Raw genomic sequence first — 21497 nt, 5'->3', positions numbered from 1 at the left:
CCTGAATTTGGCTTGAGAGACACTGATTGGAATGGACATGAGCAAGCATGCGAAGGAGAAAAAACGGTTACTCACTTCTTGTAACTGTTCTTCGAGATGTCTTGTTTATGTCTATTCCAATACCGACCTTCCTACCCCTCTGTCGGAGTAGCCAGCAAGAAGGATCTGAGGGGGTGGGGGGGTCAGCAGGGCTATATATTAGGCGCCATGAGGGCGTGACTCCAGGGCCACACAGACCAATCCGATGGATGCTGCTAGTGCAAAAATCTTCCAGCCAACGTGCACATGTGCTCACATATACCTGATTGGAATGGACATGAACAACATCTCGAAGAACAATAGTTATGAGAAGTGGGTAACCGTTTTTTTGTCCCCAGTGTGACGGGTGGACCCCCTTTCTGGGGTGCCACCTGATGTGCTGGGGTCCCACTGAGCCCACCTGTCCACCAGCCTGGGTCCCCTCCCCCCACACTGTGCTGCTGTGTCCGGCTCTCCAGTCCCCTTCCAGCACAAACACAGGTAGGGACATGTCCAGCTGTAGAATCACACAGCATCTGCAATCAGCTCTGTGTAGGAGGACTCAACTGGGGAATTGCCCAGCTCTTCAATGCACACCCCCTCTGGTGTGTAAACCCCAAATGATATTGTCTTGCGCTGTATAAAAATGTATACAGCATAAGCTCATAATATTCATCTCCTCCCTCAATGTGAAGGAAGATATGTACAGCTTTCTCTCTTCTCCCACCCCCACCCCCCAAGTTATGAATTGCACAAACTGGGTTTTGGAATAAACAAAGAACAAGTTTATTAACTACAAAAGGTAAATGTTAAGTGACTATAAGAGATTGCAAACAGAACAAAGCAGGTTACGGAGCAAATAAAACAAAACACAGAAACTAAACTTAATACACTTAAGAATACTGGCTACAGATAATAATTTCTCACCCTAAATGTTCTTTCAAGCTGGTTGAAGAGTTTCTTGAAGATAAACTGCACTGCTTGCAGCTTAAATCTCCAGGGATTCCTTTTACAGGCTGATTTGTCTCAGAGTTTATATTCCTAACTTCAGATACAGCAATGATACATATAGGATAATCATATTCAGTAAATCATAATCTTTCCAACGATACTTCATATGACCTCTCTTACATAAAATACATCAGTTATGCCATATTCATAACAATTTTTCTATGAAGAATAAGGGGGCTTAACATCACACCCATTATTTTCCAAAAACTTGTTGGACATTTTGTTGTATTACTTTCCCACCAATATGGATAGTTAAATTTCCACATTACTGCCAGGTCTTGTGTTTTGGATATTTCTGTTATTTGTTCTAGAAATGCCTCATCTACCTCCTGTTCCTGATTTAGTGGTCTATAATAAATCCCTATTATGATGTCACCCCTACTTTTTACTACTTTTCCATATATAGTGTTTGATAATTCCTGATTTTTCATTGTGTTTTGCTTTTTAAGTGGGGAATGGGGGGACACCACTTGGGATAGAGTTGGACAGCCAGTGGTACTTGGCAACAAGTCAAGTTGTTACGTTTATGTTATGCACTTTGTTTTTGTTTTAATCTCTATTTTTGTGCTCTTCCCTCTCCCTCTCTGGTTCCCTCTTCTATAGCCCCTTATGATGCCCATTCTTTTTACCCCGTCCCAGTGCCCTTTGGACAAGCAACACTCAGGAAAATTATACCCTAGACGATTGCGATTTACATCAAGCTTCTGCAGTTGATGGCACCTTATGCTCATGCCTCCCCATAATTCTCCTGCACCTACTTTATTCCCTGGAAGTCTGGCAAGTGGCTGTTACCTGAAATTGGGCCAGCTAGTGGGCTTAGGGAGGACGAATGACCCATGAGAGTTTGGCAGAAAGCAGCACATTCATTATACTGATAGCTAAGCTCAAAAGAAGTGTGTGTGTGGGAGGGGAGTCACATTCACACTCGCATGCTCACACTCCCAGAACAGGCACAGCACTGGAGATGTCAGGATCCTTCAAGGTAAGTGTCCCACTGCACAGCGATGGATGGTGCGATAAAGGTAAGTCTTCCCGAGGCACGATGGAATGCAACGCGGCGAACCACTGGTCAGGCGGTCCAGGCAAAGGGCCTTCACAGGAGGTACAAGCTTGTGAGTGCACTCCTGAGCACATGGCCGCTTCCCCTTTTAAGGACCTGCTCCTCATGGCCTGCGACTAGAGATGACTTGGCCACGTCCGATTGGTCACACTGCACCTCAGGCAGTGTCCATGCAGTGTCCATGCACTGGGGGTGTGAGTGCTGCCTAATTAGAGTTCCAGAGACCTTGTCTACCTGGGAGCTCTTCTGATCTTCCAGCTGTTCAACCAGCCCATTCATCCCACAAGCATTCTAGGAGGGAGGGGGAGGGGGAAAGCCACTTCACAGGTATTCAAAGAGGGAGAGGAGACAACAGCGGGGGGCGAGGGAATGTAACAGATCTTTTGAGCATACAAGTTATATGTAGCATAGTCATACAGAGCATACAGATCACTGCTGCTCCTACAACAGTGGCAAGCATCAGACAAGGTAATCCAACAACTGTGAAATATATGTATGAAGCATTTCATCCATATACTCCCCCTCCTCCCCACCCGCTGGAATTCTGTGTAGGGAGTAGGATGGAATTCAATAGAGAAAATGATACAAACTTTCCATCACCCTCATAAGATCACACATTTAAATAATAATAATGAAAATATCTCTTAACCAGCCAAATGATCCTGAATTTCAATTTTATTTCCTGGAATGTAAAGGGATTCACCATGTAAATCCAAAGGATAAGGGGGATAAAAACATTCTCATTATTAAAGAGAGCAAAGATCAATATAGTTCTTTTGCAGAAGACACACTTGATCACAGATGAGGCTGCTAAATTAGAACGTGACTGGGTAGGAAAAGCAATGTTTTGTTACTACTCATGCAGATCCAGAGGGGTAGCAATCTTCTTCCATAAAGTACTGGAAATAACAGTGTCTGAGTCAATTTCAGATGATAGTGCAGATCTTTAATCCTTAAAGTCGCCAGAAATAGATCTGAGCTAGTCATTGCTAATATATATTTTTTAACTTCTTTATATGGAGCACCCCATCTCCCTACTGTAATTGTTGGGGATTTTAATTTAGTGCTTTAAGTGGATACATCTGCCTATAGGGTCATAAACCAACCAAAAGTAGAATGGCCCTGGAATTGCATATGTAAGCGAGGAAATGGTCCTGCTATTATGGGGAACTTTTCTGGCTTATAAATTACCCCGGCGAAATGGGCTAGAGAAAGGATCTGAGTCTTCGCTCTCACTCCCTTTACCCAGAGGCCTGCCTGACCTCAAGGGATCCCCTTCCACTCTCCTGTGTGGCAGAGTCCTTGTAACTCCAACAAGGCTGGGCCCAGGATTCCTGGGAGGGCTCGACCCCCAACCTTGTAGTGGTCACTTAGGATGGGGCTAGGGTGTCCCCACTCCAGGGTTCTCTCTCCGCACCAGATGCTTCCCTGACCCACTGATCATTTAATACAATTCAAAGCAGATACAATTTATTAAACAGCAATCAATTTAAAAAATAAGGAAAACTGGGAAAGGTTAAATAAAACACTTAACCCCGCTCTGTGGCATGGGGACATCACAAACAGTGTCTCTGGAATGTAAGGGAAGTTCACAGTCTATTCCTCACATGTACCAGGCCTCCTTCTCAGGCCCTGGCTGTGCTGCAGGGATGCTGCGGGTCACTCACTCTGGCGGTGACCACACGCCTTCAGGCTCTAGGTGGCAGGACTCTTCTTCCCAGTGTCAGCCCCCTGTTGGGGTTACGATCCCCCTCCAAGTCTGGCCTGCAAGGCCTCTTGGCTAGGGGTGTCTTCCTGCGCTGGGCCCACTGCCAAGGTCCTTCCCACTCTCCCCAGCTGCTCACTGCACCCGGCTCAGACTGCTCCAGCCCCAACTCCACTCTGCCTCAGTGCAGCTCCCTGGGCTGCTTCTCTGGCCCCTCTGGCTCTGATTACTGCAGCTCTCCTCCCAGCACAGATCTGCTTTTGGGGCTGCTTCTGTGGCTCTGCTCCCAGCACTGACCTGCTCCCTGGGCTGCTTCTCTGGCTTTTGTTGTTGTGGCCCTGCTCCCAGGACGGATCTGCTCCCTGCGTGCTGCTCTGGTTCTCTCTGGCTGGCATGGCCCTGCTCTCCAGCTCAGCTCGGGCCCCTGCTCTCTCCTTAGCTTGGCCCCACTCTGTTCCCCGCAATTCCAGCTCACAGGGAGGATGAGACAGCCCCACCCCCACCCCTGGTCTTCTGACTCCCTCATTAACCTGCCCGCCTTGTCAATCAGGCTGACCTGGAGCATTGGCCTCTCCCCATTGCTCCTGCGGACTGTTAGTCTCAGGGACCTGATTTCTCAATCCATCCTTCCCCTTCCATTTGGTACTGGGAGCTAGTCAACCGAAAAAAAACCCACTTAATTTTAGTAAAGTCCCCTTACACATATTAAAGATCTGGGACTATTTGATATCTGACAGCACATACATTCAAAGCGTAGGGGCTATTCATACTTTTCTCCAGTACAAGGATTCTATTCCCACATAGATTTCTTTTTGCTCTCCAGGGACTTGCTTAATTATATAATTGATTCCTCCATTGATACAGTTGCTGTTTCTGATTGTGCCCCTCTTCAAATAGGAACAGAACTGCATAAGAAACAGACATGTAGATGGAGATTTAATTCTTCTCTTTTATTAGATCCTCATTAAAAATATATACATTGAAAAAGGAATTGGCCTTTTCCTGGAGACAAACAAACCCTCAACATCTTCTAGCAGGATGTTGTGGGAGACTCTCAAGGCCTATTTGAGAGAGAGAATTATTAGTTTCATGACTTCCAAGAAGAGGAAATATGAAGAAAATTTGATTGCCCTGAAGAAAAAAAAGTAAGAGCTTGACTCATCTTATGCCATAGCCCCATCTCCAGATTCGTTGTGATTCCTGATCAATTATAGATATGAACTCAATGAGCTTCACTTGGCACAGGCTGAACTCGCCCTATTTTGACTGAGTAGTATTTCTGGAAATGGAGTGAAAAAGCAAGCAAGTTGCTGGCATATCAACTAAGACAAAAGGCCTCTGTGTGTAGAATCATGGTCTTTTGTGATAAACATGGTAAATTACGTACATCACCCAATGGGAATAATAAATAGTTCTTTAATTTCTACAAAGATCTGTACAAACCCCTCCGCAGATTATTTGGATTGATTTTTTAAAAAATATTACATTATCACAAATTACTGCAGGCCAGTATGGAAAACTTGATGCTCCCCTAACTGAGGATGACTTAAGTGAGGTGATTAAGAATATGAAAGCGGGGAAAGTCTCAGCCCCAGATAGGTTCCCCACTGAGTTCTATAGACATTTCTTTGAACTTCTGTCTGGCAAGATAATTGAAATGTTTAATGAGTCACTTCTAGAAGGCATCCTTCCTTCATATGCTGAGGGAAGCCCTAATATTAGTTATTCCTAAACCAGGAAGAGATGGTGAGATGCCACACTATGTTCCAACTGCAGGCCAATATCCCTTGTTAATAGTGGTATCAGAATACTGTAGTGGCAAAAGTTCTGGGAATGAGACTGGAGAAGGTTTTGGGCTCTATCATACATCCAAATCAATTGGGTTTGTCAGAGACCTTCTTGGCTCTGAAAACCTTTGACAAAGTTAATCGTATCATACGATAGCAGTAAAATATGGTGACCCTGAACCACAAGCTGTTTTAGCCTTAGTTGCAGAAAATGCTTTTGAGAGGGTAAGCTGGAGGTATGTTTTATACTCTACAAAATTTTTTATTTGTACCCATGTTTAGTTCCTACAGCCAACTGTTATATTAGTCCCCAACTTCTCACCTCACAACCAGCAAAGTGATCTTGAATATTTTCAGCCTTTTCAGAGGAACCAGGCAAGTGTGACTGTTGTCTCTATTACTTTTTGATTTGGCTCTTGAGCCCCTGGCAATATTTATACAGTCTCATCCAGATACCCCAGGCATATAACTTGGTTCCATGTTGATGTTATATGCAGAGGATGCCCTGTTGTATTAATTTAGATGGAATATATAGACCCAAAGAGTCCAATGTCTTAACAAGACTGTGATGGGGCGTGCATACCCCGCACTAGGCAGTAAAAGGTTAATCCCACACTATGGGCGGCAGAAGTGCCGCCCCTTAGACCAGATGGGGCATGCTCCAAATGCTGCACTAGTATAAAGGAGAGAAGCCCAGCTCACTAGGGTGGAAGGACACTTGGTGGAGGCGCCAGTCCAGGAGCCACTTTAGCCCTTGATTGCAGGAATCAGAGAGCCTGAGGCCCAGACTGGAGACCGGTTGCCCTCAACCAGTCGACAGGAGTCGGCGTCCCAACCAGCTACCTGTACCAAGGAGCTCAGAGATCCCAATGATGAACAGACCCCGGCTTCGGGATTTACTGTAGGAAGTGGCCTCGAGGGGTGTAGTGAGTGGTGCCTCGCACCTTAAGAGAATCAGCGTGTTGCAGTAGGATCCCCGCTCACTGGGTGGTGATCACACTCACCGCTGACAGGACTTTGGGCCTGGACCCAGTGGAGACGGAGGGACCGGGTCCCCCTATCATCCCTGCTGCTACCCACCCTTGGGTGGTGGTCTGCTTCTTTGACTCTGGCCACTAGGTCACACAGACTTGACCCCAAGGGTAGCTGTGTTGAATCTGACCACTGTGCCTTATCATGGCGAGGTCTGAAACAGTCGGGTAGATGGTTACACGGTGTCAGCACTCCCATCGCCTGCTGCATCAGGGGACAGGGAGTGCATGCATACACTGCTACAAAGACCCAGTCACTGTCCAACATTAAACAGTTTTAAACCAGGTTTGGTACTCAGAAATGCTTAGCACCATGGCAAACACCATTAAAAATCCTTGTATTAAAGACACAGAAAAGGAAGAAAAAGTTAAAGTATTTGAAAAGTAAAATATTAATAAGTAAGGCTTTCACTTTAACAACATCCCTTGTTCCCTTTCCCTGCATCTGTAGCCAGTGTTTAAAGGAAGAACACAAACAAAAACAAACCATCTAAACCTTGTTTGACAGTCTCTTTGATTATAGTAAAGATGGTAACTACTGTCCCTCAGGGAAAAGACAAGTTAGTTGAGATTGGCTGGCGCTGTTTTTGTTGCTGTTGCTACAGTCGTAAAAATCTGATCTCATTTCCTAGAAGACTGTCAGGGTTCCCTCCCCGCTCTGAACTTTGGGGTACAGATGTGGGGACCCGCATGAAAGCCCCCCTAAGCTTATTTCTACCAGCTTAGATTAAAAACTTCCCCAAAGCACAAATCCTTTGTCCTTGGACGGTATGCTGCCACCACCAAGTGATTTAGACAAAGAATCAGGGAAAGGACCACTTGGAGTTCCTATTCCCCCAAAATATCCCCAAGCCCCTTTCCTGGGGAGGCTGGAGAATAATATCCTAACCGATTGTTTCCAAAGTGAGCACAGATCAACCCTCCTGGGTCTTAGGGCATTGAAAAAAAATCAATCAGGTTTTTTAAAAAGGTAAAAGAATCACCTCTGTAAAATCAGGGTGGAAGATAACTTTACAGGGTAACAAAAGATTCAAAAACACAGCAGAACTCCCTCTAGGCTTAGTTTCAAAGTTACAAAATACAGGAATACACTTCCCTCTAGCAAAGGGAAAATGCACAAGCTAAAACAAAAGATAATCTAATGCGCCTTGCCTTACTTACTCTTTTTGCAATATTGAGACTCATTTTAGGATGGTTTATAGGAGAAGGAGTTTTCTGACCTGATGCTTCTCTGCTTCCCAAGAGAACACACACAAACTAAGCCCCTCCCCCAAGATTTGAAAGTATTTTCTTTCCCCATTGGTCCTTTTGGTCAGGTGCCAACCAGGTTATTTGAGCTTCTTAACCCCTTACAGGTAAAAAGGAATCCTAGGCTACCCTTAGATGTATGGTTATGACAAAGACAAAACGAGAAAAAATGTGCACAAAAGGGGAAAGAAAATAAGAGCAAAGATAGAAAATGTATCTTCTGTCTTTGGTATTGACTTTCACTTACAACCTCACTTTTGGAAAACCACAGGAAGAGCACATGGTCTTACCTGCCACTCTGAGACCTGGCAAACTTGTACTAGCATCAAGTTTTTTAGGGTCTGACATTTAGCTGCCTATTTCAAGTCACGGACTTTCAGTTGCACAATATGCAGTCCTGGTCAGTGTTGGGATTATCTGAAATAATAAGGGAAACCTCTATGTTTCCCATTTGTTAGAACTCCTACTTTGCAAACATATCTATGTGCAATTGAAGTTCTTCCGGCTTCTTGTAGTGTTCTCTCTTTGTTCAGGGAGAAATAACCTGGTATTCAGAGTACTAGTAATCCTCCTGTGAGACTGAGAGGCATGAACAAAAGGTATCTATTTAAAAATAATCATCAGTAGTAAATAGGAAAAGTAACCAGAATGTTGTATCGTTTAAAACTCCTGCGGCTTAAAAAACAACAACAACAACAACGTCCATCAGAGGACAGTGGAGGATAAGGAATGAGAAAGGGCGACAAGTTTTTCAACGGCTTTTGAGAACCCCCTTCAGATAACGTCCACCCATGCTTTCCAAAGATATGAGGGTTCCTACTAAACGGGTACAGTGTAGCCTTTGCGTTGCCACACGTGCAGGTATAAACTCCTTTTCTAAGTATTGCCCCCGAGCCCCCCCTTTGCATCTAAGCAATTCAGAAGCTGACCCCTTCCCAACATGAAACAATGATTTCTGCCTCTGAGGTAGAGGAACGAGTTCCTTTCTCTGGAATGGGAAAGCAGGCTGGTTTTGTGAGCGATTATCTCTGTAGTCGTTTTTATGCATTAGTCACACTGTGGCTGTGTCACATGTACTGTGAAAGAAACAGTAAGAATGAGCATACCACCAAATGAACAAATTTAAGGAATGGAAGAAAAAAATGCGGTGTCCCCCGCTTTATCTTTTGATGAAGAAATGTGCACGTTTCGTTCACATTAACCCTCCCTGTACAGCCTTTGGAAAACACAGGGGAGAGACGATGCGTCCGGAAACTTGATTGGTCAGATTTTGATGCAGTCTGTAAATGTTTGAAAATCAGAGGACGGTTTAAAAAAAAAAAAAAAAGCCACAAATATGAAGATCTCTGGATGGAAGACCCTCCAGAAAGGAAGATCATAAGCTAAGGACAAATACAAAGTTCAGCTGGGAAGTGGCTCTTATTTTGCACAATTCACAGAGACGGGCGATATTGCCAGAAACCGCGGGGTTGCATTACAATCCTAATTGCTGCAAGCAGGACTTTTTCGTGGATTCTAAGGCCAGAAGGGATCATTGTGACCATCTAGTTTTGATAGTGTGTCTCGGTATTACAAACGAAGGACTTATCCTGGATCGGATCGAATCTATCTATTTTAGCTTCCTTCTTTAATTCAAATCTAGAGCAGCGTACCCCTGCCACCAGCGGCGGGTGGGCTGGGAAGGAAGAGGAGAGGAGAGGAGGGACAGCAAACTCAATAACCCGCCTCTTTTCTACCGAAGCACGCCTTATGCAGGCATCGGCAACCGGAGGAGGGGGAGTTCGGTGGAAAACAGGGCCAAGGCTCCACCCCTTTTCTTGAGAGTTCTCAAACAGGTCGGCTCCCAGACCATATACGGAGAGTAGAACGAGCCGAAGCAACTTGCTCGTTCTGGTTTTCTGAGAGCGGTGCTTCTAAGGTCGTAGCACTATGTCTGGTCGCGGCAAAGGTGGTAAGGGCTTGGGAAAGGGGGGTGCTAAGCGCCATCGCAAGGTACTCCGTGATAACATTCAGGGTATCACGAAGCCGGCTATTCGTCGTTTGGCGCGCCGTGGTGGCGTAAAGCGTATTTCTGGCTTGATCTATGAAGAAACCCGAGGAGTGCTGAAAGTGTTTTTAGAGAACGTGATCCGTGACGCTGTCACTTACACTGAACATGCCAAGCGAAAGACTGTGACTGCTATGGACGTAGTTTATGCTCTGAAACGCCAGGGTCGCACTCTCTACGGCTTCGGGGGCTAAGTTTCCATCCGGCTTTAAAGTTGAAACATCCTCAAAACCACAAAGGCTCTTTTAAGAGCCACCCACATTTTCACAACGAGAGCTTAATTACTAGTCTGCTTTTGAAATTGCAGAGTGTGTGCGTGTGTGTGCGCGCGCGCGATAAATGATGTGTATTTTGTTAAGTTTTCGGAGTGTTTTATTTTCTCACTTTACCTAAATCATAGATCACGTGGAAAGAGAAGGATTAATGTTCTTTCGCTGCAGAGGGGAGGGGGGTGACTAAACCCCGTGGTCAAAAGCTTTATGGCCGACCTTTATGCTCAGACAAAATCTGTTTCGTCAGCTCTCCGGATAACGAGAGGCAGAACAGCGTGGGGTTCGCGGGAAGACCTTTCTGCTGCCTCACCCGCGTCGTGATAGCTCGAGAAACAATTGATGGGTAAAATGCAATAGCGTCCACTCTGACTAAAAACACTAGTGTCCGTTTTGGTTCCTCCCGCATTTGGGGAGGACAAAAGAGATTTCCCGCTTTGTTCCACAAGGCCCCCTATTTCATACACACTTTTTTCATTTTGGTGGAGAAGATATGGGGGGCATGAGAAGATGTCAATCGAGAACATATGTAAGAATTACAATTGATAAGTGACCTTTGGTGGCCTCTGAAGCTTAAGGCAGGACTGAAGGAGAGTAAAGAGGTCCTTCCTTCATAAGGAGTCAAGCGCTGTCACCTTCTAAAAGCCGATAAATTAGCACACGAAGAGACTTTTTTATGTAGTCAACACATCCTGTGGTTTCAGTGTTACCTTCCGGGGATTCGTGCTCGTGCAAGTTGTTCATATGTAAGATACCGAACATCATTCACGCTTCTTCGCAGTACTGTATCAGAGATTTGGCCCGTTTGGAAGTGAAATATGAGACGACGAGCCGCCTCTTTAAAAGAGAGAGAGGTAGAAGGTGAGGGAGGGAGCGGCGGAGTTTCAGAGGGAGGGGGGAACCGCAAGAATCGGACTATGGGGACATCCAGAGAGCGCGAGTTTAGTGACCTGACCGTTAAAAGCCAGTTTGGGCGAGACTGGTCCCGCCGACGCTGGGGGGTGGGGAAGGGCGGGTCGGATGTTTCGCTGCACAAGCGCGGGCTTTTCAAATGTTCAAATTGTCCAATGATAGCTGTCTCCATGTCAACAACGAATCAGAAAGGAGCACTGGGCTATATATACCACCGGAGCCGGGGGGCTCTACCTTACTTTGTTCTTTTGCGCTGTTTGTCTCAGAGTTGTGATTGAGGGTTGCTGAGAATGGCCCGGACCAAGCAGACCGCCCGTAAATCCACCGGTGGCAAAGCCCCCCGTAAGCAGTTGGCCACTAAAGCTGCCCGGAAGAGCGCTCCTGCTACTGGGGGAGTGAAGAAACCCCATCGCTATCGACCCGGCACCGTGGCCCTGCGAGAGATCCGCCGCTACCAGAAATCTACCGAACTGCTCATCCGCAAACTGCCCTTCCAGCGCCTGGTCCGTGAAATCGCCCAGGACTTCAAGACCGACTTGCGCTTCCAGAGCTCGGCCGTTATGGCCCTGCAGGAGGCCAGCGAAGCCTACTTGGTGGGGCTCTTTGAGGACACCAACCTGTGTGCTATTCACGCCAAGAGAGTCACCATCATGCCCAAAGACATCCAGTTAGCTCGGCGTATCCGAGGCGAGAGAGCTTAAAAGTTTACACCCACCACCTTTTGGCAACTAGGAAACCATTACGAAAGATCCAAAGGCTCTTTTAAGAGCCACCACATTCACATTCAAAAGAAGCTGCAACACACAGTCATAAAATTGTGTATCAATATACTTTGAAATCTTACGATTCTAACTGTATTGCCTGTAATGAGAAAATGTCACTTTAAATTTCAAATTACTAATCAAATGTAAATTGAGTTTTTTGCATGATTTGTTCCGGTTTTGGGGCGGTGGGTGTTTTAACGAGGCTTGTTTGAACTCACTGCCACTGACTAACACACGAGATTTGTATTCTTTTATGTTCTTTAAACGGTTAGGAGAAAAATCCCATAGGCACCTACATTTCTACCTCTAGTTATGCGCACTACTGCCTCACGGTAGGCATTCTGTCATCTCCTGCCTAAACCACAAAACAATGTACACAAACCAGTGGAAGACAGGCACAGGCACACCTATCTCAGGCCTACGGCTGGATATGGAAAGTCTAAAGAGCATTCTAAGCGCCATCCTTAGACGAGCTCACGCAACAGACGGCACGATGTGAGACACGCATAGCAGAAACCAAACTCACGAGAAGAGTTAAGTGCAGGAGGATGTATTTCGGGGAGACAGCAATTTCGACAGGGATCGGGTTGCAATGTTATGTGGTTTTCTCAGCGGTTTTTTTTTTTTTTTTCTTACATAAACCTGATTCGCAAGTATGACTGTCAAGGGTGCACAAATGACGAGTGTGTTGCAGCTTCTTTTGAATGTGAATGTGGTGGCTCTTAAAAGAGCCTTTGGATCTTTCGTAATGGTTTCCTAGTTGCCAAAAGGTGGTGGGTGTAAACTTTTAAGCTCTCTCGCCTCGGATACGCCGAGCTAACTGGATGTCTTTGGGCATGATGGTGACTCTCTTGGCGTGAATAGCACACAGGTTGGTGTCCTCAAAGAGCCCCACCAAGTAGGCTTCGCTGGCCTCCTGCAGGGCCATAACGGCCGAGCTCTGGAAGCGCAAGTCGGTCTTGAAGTCCTGGGCGATTTCACGGACCAGGCGCTGGAAGGGCAGTTTGCGGATGAGCAGTTCGGTAGATTTCTGGTAGCGGCGGATCTCTCGCAGGGCCACGGTGCCGGGTCGATAGCGATGGGGTTTCTTCACTCCCCCAGTAGCAGGAGCGCTCTTCCGGGCAGCTTTAGTGGCCAACTGCTTACGGGGGGCTTTGCCACCGGTGGATTTACGGGCGGTCTGCTTGGTCCGGGCCATTCTCAGCAACCCTCAATCACAACTCTGAGACAAACAGCGCAAAAGAACAAAGTAAGGTAGAGCCCCCCGGCTCCGGTGGTATATATAGCCCAGTGCTCCTTTCTGATTCGTTGTTGACATGGAGACAGCTATCATTGGACAATTTGAACATTTGAAAAGCCCGCGCTTGTGCAGCGAAACATCCGACCCGCCCTTCCCCACCCCCCAGCGTCGGCGGGACCAGTCTCGCCCAAACTGGCTTTTAACGGTCAGGTCACTAAACTCGCGCTCTCTGGATGTCCCCATAGTCCGATTCTTGCGGTTCCCCCCTCCCTCTGAAACTCCGCCGCTCCCTCCCTCACCTTCTACCTCTCTCTCTTTTAAAGAGGCGGCTCGTCGTCTCATATTTCACTTCCAAACGGGCCAAATCTCTGATACAGTACTGCGAAGAAGCGTGAATGATGTTCGGTATCTTACATATGAACAACTTGCACGAGCACGAATCCCCGGAAGGTAACACTGAAACCACAGGATGTGTTGACTACATAAAAAAGTCTCTTCGTGTGCTAATTTATCGGCTTTTAGAAGGTGACAGCGCTTGACTCCTTATGAAGGAAGGACCTCTTTACTCTCCTTCAGTCCTGCCTTAAGCTTCAGAGGCCACCAAAGGTCACTTATCAATTGTAATTCTTACATATGTTCTCGATTGACATCTTCTCATGCCCCCCATATCTTCTCCACCAAAATGAAAAAAGTGTGTATGAAATAGGGGGCCTTGTGGAACAAAGCGGGAAATCTCTTTTGTCCTCCCCAAATGCGGGAGGAACCAAAACGGACACTAGTGTTTTTAGTCAGAGTGGACGCTATTGCATTTTACCCATCAATTGTTTCTCGAGCTATCACGACGCGGGTGAGGCAGCAGAAAGGTCTTCCCGCGAACCCCACGCTGTTCTGCCTCTCGTTATCCGGAGAGCTGACGAAACAGATTTTGTCTGAGCATAAAGGTCGGCCATAAAGCTTTTGACCACGGGGTTTAGTCACCCCCCTCCCCTCTGCAGCGAAAGAACATTAATCCTTCTCTTTCCACGTGATCTATGATTTAGGTAAAGTGAGAAAATAAAACACTCCGAAAACTTAACAAAATACACATCATTTATCGCGCGCGCGCACACACACGCACACACTCTGCAATTTCAAAAGCAGACTAGTAATTAAGCTCTCGTTGTGAAAATGTGGGTGGCTCTTAAAAGAGCCTTTGTGGTTTTGAGGATGTTTCAACTTTAAAGCCGGATGGAAACTTAGCCCCCGAAGCCGTAGAGAGTGCGACCCTGGCGTTTCAGAGCATAAACTACGTCCATAGCAGTCACAGTCTTTCGCTTGGCATGTTCAGTGTAAGTGACAGCGTCACGGATCACGTTCTCTAAAAACACTTTCAGCACTCCTCGGGTTTCTTCATAGATCAAGCCAGAAATACGCTTTACGCCACCACGGCGCGCCAAACGACGAATAGCCGGCTTCGTGATACCCTGAATGTTATCACGGAGTACCTTGCGATGGCGCTTAGCACCCCCCTTTCCCAAGCCCTTACCACCTTTGCCGCGACCAGACATAGTGCTACGACCTTAGAAGCACCGCTCTCAGAAAACCAGAACGAGCAAGTTGCTTCGGCTCGTTCTACTCTCCGTATATGGTCTGGGAGCCGACCTGTTTGAGAACTCTCAAGAAAAGGGGTGGAGCCTTGGCCCTGTTTTCCACCGAACTCCCCCTCCTCCGGTTGCCGATGCCTGCATAAGGCGTGCTTCGGTAGAAAAGAGGCGGGTTATTGAGTTTGCTGTCCCTCCTCTCCTCTCCTCTTCCTTCCCAGCCCACCCGCCGCTGGTGGCAGGGGTACGCTGCTCTAGATTTGAATTAAAGAAGGAAGCTAAAATAGATAGATTCGATCCGATCCAGGATAAGTCCTTCGTTTGTAATACCGAGACACACTATCAAAACTAGATGGTCACAATGATCCCTTCTGGCCTTAGAATCCACGAAAAAGTCCTGCTTGCAGCAATTAGGATTGTAATGCAACCCCGCGGTTTCTGGCAATATCGCCCGTCTCTGTGAATTGTGCAAAATAAGAGCCACTTCCCAGCTGAACTTTGTATTTGTCCTTAGCTTATGATCTTCCTTTCTGGAGGGTCTTCCATCCAGAGATCTTCATATTTGTGGCTTTTTTTTTTTTTTTTAAACCGTCCTCTGATTTTCAAACATTTACAGACTGCATCAAAATCTGACCAATCAAGTTTCCGGACGCATCGTCTCTCCCCTGTGTTTTCCAAAGGCTGTACAGGGAGGGTTAATGTGAACGAAACGTGCACATTTCTTCATCAAAAGATAAAGCGGGGGACACCGCATTTTTTTCTTCCATTCCTTAAATTTGTTCATTTGGTGGTATGCTCATTCTTACTGTTTCTTTCACAGTACATGTGACACAGCCACAGTGTGACTAATGCATAAAAACGACTACAGAGATAATCGCTCACAAAACCAGCCTGCTTTCCCATTCCAGAGAAAGGAACTCGTTCCTCTACCTCAGAGGCAGAAATCATTGTTTCATGTTGGGAAGGGGTCAGCTTCTGAATTGCTTAGATGCAAAGGGGGGGCTCGGGGGCAATACTTAGAAAAGGAGTTTATACCTGCACGTGTGGCAACGCAAAGGCTACACTGTACCCGTTTAGTAGGAACCCTCATATCTTTGGAAAGCATGGGTGGACGTTATCTGAAGGGGGTTCTCAAAAGCCGTTGAAAAACTTGTCGCCCTTTCTCATTCCTTATCCTCCACTGTCCTCTGATGGACGTTGTTGTTGTTGTTGTTTTTTAAGCCGCAGGAGTTTTAAACGATACAACATTCTGGTTACTTTTCCTATTTACTACTGATGATTATTTTTAAATAGATACCTTTTGTTCATGCCTCTCAGTCTCACAGGAGGATTACTAGTACTCTGAATACCAGGTTATTTCTCCCTGAACAAAGAGAGAACACTACAAGAAGCCGGAAGAACTTCAATTGCACATAGATATGTTTGCAAAGTAGGAGTTCTAACAAATGGGAAACATAGAGGTTTCCCTTATTATTTCAGATAATCCCAACACTGACCAGGACTGCATATTGTGCAACTGAAAGTCCGTGACTTGAAATAGGCAGCTAAATGTCAGACCCTAAAAAACTTGATGCTAGTACAAGTTTGCCAGGTCTCAGAGTGGCAGGTAAGACCATGTGCTCTTCCTGTGGTTTTCCAAAAGTGAGGTTGTAAGTGAAAGTCAATACCAAAGACAGAAGATACATTTTCTATCTTTGCTCTTATTTTCTTTCCCCTTTTGTGCACATTTTTTCTCGTTTTGTCTTTGTCATAACCATACATCTAAGGGTAGCCTAGGATTCCTTTTTACCTGTAAGGGGTTAAGAAGCTCAAATAACCTGGTTGGCACCTGACCAAAAGGACCAATGGGGAAAGAAAATACTTTCAAATCTTGGGGGAGGGGCTTAGTTTGTGTGTGTTCTCTTGGGAAGCAGAGAAGCATCAGGTCAGAAAACTCCTTCTCCTATAAACCATCCTAAAATGAGTCTCAATATTGCAAAAAGAGTAAGTAAGGCAAGGCGCATTAGATTATCTTTTGTTTTAGCTTGTGCATTTTCCCTTTGCTAGAGGGAAGTGTATTCCTGTATTTTGTAACTTTGAAACTAAGCCTAGAGGGAGTTCTGCTGTGTTTTTGAATCTTTTGTTACCCTGTAAAGTTATCTTCCACCCTGATTTTACAGAGGTGATTCTTTTACCTTTTTAAAAAACCTGATTGATTTTTTTTCAATGCCCTAAGACCCAGGAGGGTTGATCTGTGCTCACTTTGGAAACAATCGGTTAGGATATTATTCTCCAGCCTCCCCAGGAAAGGGGCTTGGGGATATTTTGGGGGAATAGGAACTCCAAGTGGTCCTTTCCCTGATTCTTTGTCTAAATCACTTGGTGGTGGCAGCATACCGTCCAAGGACAAAGGATTTGTGCTTTGGGGAAGTTTTTAATCTAAGCTGGTAGAAATAAGCTTAGGGGGGCTTTCATGCGGGTCCCCACATCTGTACCCCAAAGTTCAGAGCGGGGAGGGAACCCTGACAGTCTTCTAGGAAATGAGATCAGATTTTTACGACTGTAGCAACAGCAACAAAAACAGCGCCAGCCAATCTCAACTAACTTGTCTTTTCCCTGAGGGACAGTAGTTACCATCTTTACTATAATCAAAGAGACTGTCAAACAAGGTTTAGATGGTTTGTTTTTGTTTGTGTTCTTCCTTTAAACACTGGCTACAGATGCAGGGAAAGGGAACAAGGGATGTTGTTAAAGTGAAAGCCTTACTTATTAATATTTTACTTTTCAAATACTTTAACTTTTTCTTCCTTTTCTGTGTCTTTAATACAAGGATTCGACCCAAGAAGAAGTGGTTTTTTACCCACGAAAGCTTATGCCCAAATAAATCTGTTAGTTTTTAAGGTGCCACCAGACTCCTTGTTGTTTTTTTTTAAAAGTATATATATCAACTTTGTAATGGTAGAAAGGTGAGCTGCCCCTTTAAAAATAGCATGGGGGTATTTTGAGAATTAGGCCAAGAAATTGACGTAATTGTGAGCTCTCTGTAAAATGTATGTAAATATTAATAAGTTGCCACAATAACCTATAACAACAAATTTTGATGGCATAAGGTCTGAAAAGGAGGCAGAAAGACTGAATTAGTTTACATTAAAAGGTCTACTGGTATATTTCAATATCTGTTTTAAGATCTTGCTTGGTAAACAAGAGAATGTGGATCCATAAATCAGTGAACCAAAATTGGTGTGTTGGACATTAGGCCTAAATGGTGGGCAAAATTATGAGGGGATTGGCTATTCTACTCATCATTCTCTTTTTTGGGTCCTGAAAGAAAAAGATTTGGCTGTGTGTGGAATAGACAGAGGCCTCTGAAGCAAGTTTCAGCATCATGGCTGTCATCCCCACCATCACCTGTGACCCTTGCCCTTCATCCTCCGCCTCCGGAGACTGTGATGTCTACCAGACCTGGCCAGAGAGAGGAACACAGATAACACTGACATCTAGCAGCTCCAGCTGAATTGTATACACCACCTTGGATGAAATGGGTTTGGTCTTTAACAACAACAGCTCCAGCCCATGTCAACAAACTTCTTCTCTTCTCCCCAAAAGGACATTTATTACCATCTTTGATACCATCACAGGGGTTTTCCTTCTAAAACTCTCTCCAGCTAAAGGGAAAGAGAACAAAGGATATTGTTAAAATTCAAGCCTCGTTTAATATTTTACATTTCTATGTTTGAACTGCTTTTTCCTATTCTATATCTTTAATAAAAAAAGTTAAACTGATGTATAATAATGGGCTTGTCAACCCCAAACCTTATTTAATTCTGGCAGAGTGCACCAATTGCACATCACAACATTCATAGTCTACACCAGTGCAATCTCATTGACATCAATATAATTGCCACAAAGAAAAAGTTCAGCCATTGGTCAAGGTTGGAGGAAAATACATTGTATTGCCCACATTAAAATGTTCTCACAATTGTTGTCTTGAGATGCTTAAGCTCCTCCATGCTTTAAGGTACATACTTAACGTTAAGCAGATTGGCCACAAAAGTGTCAGGGATATCCTTTTTGTTATCCCCATGAACATCTACCCCAGTGTGGCCAAGTTGTTAGCCTCTGAAAACTCTCAATCCGTACATGTTCAGCAGAGCATTTTTCCTTTGGCAACTAAATTGTCTGAAGTTTGGCTTCCCTTACTATTGTCCCCCCTCAGACCGTTGAGCAGAACTTCCCCTGCAAAAACTCCTGGCATCTACCAAGGATCACTATGGTTTCAGGCACTGGAAATTAAAGCAGGGAGACTGTCTTTTCTGTAGTTTCCATGCCCCCATTTTTGGCACACAGGCAGGATGAAGGAGTATATATTCTAACTCAGGGGTTCTCAAACTGGGGGCTGGGACCCTTCAGTGAGTCATGAGCTTATTACCTGTGGGGCCGTGAGCTGTCAGCCTCCACCCCAAACCCCGCTTTTCCTACAGCATTTATAATGGTGTTAAATATATTTAAATGTGTTTTTAATTTATAAGGGAGGCGGTGTTGCACTCAGAGGCTTGCTATGTGAAAGGGGTCACCAGTACAAAAGTGTGAGAACCACTTTTCTAACTGGAATACAGAGGGGTGAGGAGCTTGGTGAGGGAGCAGGAGACAGGAGATGGTGAAGGGGGAGGACTAGAACATGGACAAGTTAGAAGGGCCTTTATAGACGGGGGTCACACTAAAGATGGAAAGGGGAACTATAAAAAACACTCCCCTCTAGAGTCTGGAATAAAACCTAGGATTCCTGAATCTCAACATTCTTGTGTTGTAAGAAAATATCTGTAAAACCCTCTGAAACAAATGTGTTTCCTTTTTCTCCAACCGCAGGTCCACATACTGGATATCAATCTCAACCCGTTGTTATCAGTTGGACCAACTAACAGAGGTTTACACTTGATATAAATGTCCCTCCCAACCCTTAGGGAATTCCTAATGTATCCAGGTGAAGGTCATTCTGAGAAGCATCAGTAAGATGTGATTTCTAGAGAATTGGTTAAAGGACTGAAAGCACAGCCCGGGAGAGAAACAAGGATAGAAAGCGGACGTGGCGATGGAGGAGAGTATGAACAGAACGGGTATTAATCAAGGAAAGAGAGAACAAACTGAAAAATGCCCCCTCCCCCTCCCCCTCCCGCCTCCTTAGTAGTGCTCTGATTTCAGAGAATAAAGGTTTCCAAGTAAGTGCCAGACGAATCTCATTTGAAGATAAACAAAAATCCCCGTGTGAGGAGGTATAAATTTACATGGGAAACTAGTGATTCCCCCTACCCCCAATAAAAGAAGGGGGGACGAGTTGCCACAGGCCAATCCTTGCAGAGCGCGGGCTTTTCAAACCCACCAACGGGATTGATCCTGATCCCACCACTGTCAGCTGGGCAGAAGAGAGAGAGAGTGTGTGTGTGTGTAGACACGCAGTTTTCCCTCACACACTGTCCTCTCACTTTCCCCTCCTCCTAGACAATAAATCCTGTCCGAACCGAAGCTGATGTGCGAGGAATGGCCACCTTCCTCCCCTCCCCCTCCCTTTACACAATAAGCATGATTGTTAAAGCTCGTTCCTCTCAGGGTTGTTTTTTTTTTTGTTTGTTTTTTCTGAATGGGTAGGGGAGAAAACCTGTTTAGCTGCTAGTAATCATGAATTTGGGCCGATCCTCTAGATCGATTGTAATACACTCCTCTAAAATATAAATGAACCAGCGTCCCACATTTTAAAGAATGGATACCATGTTGTTTCTTGTCGCGGGCAAAAAAGGAAAATGTACGAAACCGATCATTTTATGTCTCCCTCCTTTGTATTACTTTCGTTTCTTAAAGTTGTGCGCCTCATGAAAAGCAGCACGAGGTTACTGAGGTGAACCTGGTGTTTCAGCTCCTCTGGGAAAGGGTGGGTGGCTCTTAAAAGAGCCGTTGGATTTCTCTGTATGACAAATTACTTTCTAACCCTTTTACTTCTTCTTGAGCGCTGCCTTCTTAGCCTTCGTTGCTTTGGGCTTCGTCGGCTTGGGCTTGGCCGCCTTGGGCTTCACCGCTTTGGCCTTAGCCGGGCTCTTGGCTGCCTTCTTAGGCTTGGCGGCAGCTTTCACCTTTTTCGGGCTCTTGGCTGACTTCTTGGCCGCGGCAGCTGCTGGCTTCTTGACTTTTTTCGGGCTCTTTTTCACGGCCGCAGCCTTTTTGGGTTTCTTGGCAGCTGGTTTCTTAGGCTTTGCCGCTGGTTTTTTCTTGGACGCCTTTTCCTTAGTCTCATCCGGATTCTTGTTGAGTTTAAAAGAACCGGATGCGCCAGTACCCTTGGTCTGCACCAAGGTGCCCTTGCTCACCAGGCTCTTGAGCCCGAGCTTGATGCGGGTGTTGCTTTTTTCCACATCGTACCCTCCGGCGGCCAGAGCCTTCTTAAGAGCGGCCAGCGAGACCCCTTTGCGCTCCTTGGAAGCCGACACCGCCTTGGTGATCAGCTCGGTCACGCTGGGACCTGGAGGCTTGCGGGCTTTAGAGCCTCCTGCCGCCTTCTTCGGTTTTTTAGTAGAAGTTTTTGCCCCAGGACCGGAGACAGCAGGAGCTGCGACAGGCGCCGTTTCCGACATAGTGATTCGTGTTTTCTAAAATCAGAAAAAGAAAAAAAAAACTAAGACTAGAGAAAGGCGGACGGCTGGTATTTATAGAGAGGAGCTGCTCTGTGATTGGCGCATTAAAGAGCCCGCCCCACTGAAAGCAAACAGATCTCTTCTCCTCTCTCTGTGTTTCTTCGGAGTTAAAAAGGGGTATTTTTTGCTAAATATCTATCACCAAATCACCCTATTTCTTAGCTGG

General features: G+C 45.5%; 5 protein-coding genes and 1 long non-coding RNA gene across 6 annotated transcripts; 3 read left to right on the top strand and 3 right to left on the bottom strand.

Moving 5' to 3' along the window:
- The first annotated feature begins 9725 nt into the window (after window positions 1-9725).
- Window positions 9726-10230, top strand: LOC125630017 (histone H4). The gene has a single exon (XM_048835404.2). It carries the CDS (start codon window positions 9790-9792, stop codon window positions 10099-10101), a length of 312 nt encoding a protein of 103 aa, XP_048691361.1. The 5' UTR covers window positions 9726-9789; the 3' UTR covers window positions 10102-10230.
- Window positions 10231-11317: 1087 nt separating this feature from the next.
- LOC125629997 (histone H3) lies at window positions 11318-11962 on the top strand. The gene has a single exon (XM_048835380.2). The coding sequence runs from the start codon at window positions 11379-11381 to the stop codon at window positions 11787-11789; it is 411 nt and encodes a 136-aa protein (XP_048691337.1). The 5' UTR covers window positions 11318-11378; the 3' UTR covers window positions 11790-11962.
- A 557-nt stretch (window positions 11963-12519) lies between these two features.
- LOC142070712 (histone H3) lies at window positions 12520-13111 on the bottom strand. The gene has a single exon (XM_075124676.1). It carries the CDS (start codon window positions 13048-13050, stop codon window positions 12640-12642), a length of 411 nt encoding a protein of 136 aa, XP_074980777.1. The 5' UTR covers window positions 13051-13111; the 3' UTR covers window positions 12520-12639.
- A 1087-nt stretch (window positions 13112-14198) lies between these two features.
- LOC142070711 (histone H4) lies at window positions 14199-14697 on the bottom strand. Its single transcript, XM_075124672.1, has one exon. The coding sequence runs from the start codon at window positions 14637-14639 to the stop codon at window positions 14328-14330; it is 312 nt and encodes a 103-aa protein (XP_074980773.1). The 5' UTR covers window positions 14640-14697; the 3' UTR covers window positions 14199-14327.
- Window positions 14698-16487: 1790 nt separating this feature from the next.
- Window positions 16488-18444, top strand: LOC142070710 (uncharacterized). Its single transcript, XR_012666660.1, has 2 exons — window positions 16488-16655; window positions 17980-18444. It is a non-coding gene; the product is annotated as an uncharacterized LOC142070710 (long non-coding RNA).
- A 1719-nt stretch (window positions 18445-20163) lies between these two features.
- On the bottom strand, window positions 20164-21296 carry LOC125629989 (histone H1.01-like). The gene has a single exon (XM_048835373.2). It carries the CDS (start codon window positions 21269-21271, stop codon window positions 20636-20638), a length of 636 nt encoding a protein of 211 aa, XP_048691330.2. The 5' UTR covers window positions 21272-21296; the 3' UTR covers window positions 20164-20635.
- Window positions 21297-21497: the final 201 nt, after the last annotated feature.

Source organism: Caretta caretta, chromosome 1 (assembly GCF_965140235.1).
Source record: "Caretta caretta isolate rCarCar2 chromosome 1, rCarCar1.hap1, whole genome shotgun sequence".
Taxonomy (NCBI): Eukaryota; Metazoa; Chordata; order Testudines; family Cheloniidae; genus Caretta; species Caretta caretta.
The sequence above is the reverse complement of the archived record's forward strand: the minus strand, read 5'-3'. Positions and strand labels throughout refer to the sequence as shown.

Excerpts from the sequence above, each read along its gene's own strand:
- LOC125629989 (XM_048835373.2), bottom strand. The coding sequence starts at position 21,271 with ATGTCGGAAACGGCGCCTGTCGCAGCTCCTGCTGTCTCCGGTCCTGGG.
- LOC125630017 (XM_048835404.2), top strand. The coding sequence starts at position 9,790 with ATGTCTGGTCGCGGCAAAGGTGGTAAGGGCTTGGGAAAGGGGGGTGCT.
- LOC142070711 (XM_075124672.1), bottom strand. The coding sequence starts at position 14,639 with ATGTCTGGTCGCGGCAAAGGTGGTAAGGGCTTGGGAAAGGGGGGTGCT.
- LOC125629997 (XM_048835380.2), top strand. The coding sequence starts at position 11,379 with ATGGCCCGGACCAAGCAGACCGCCCGTAAATCCACCGGTGGCAAAGCC.
- LOC142070712 (XM_075124676.1), bottom strand. The coding sequence starts at position 13,050 with ATGGCCCGGACCAAGCAGACCGCCCGTAAATCCACCGGTGGCAAAGCC.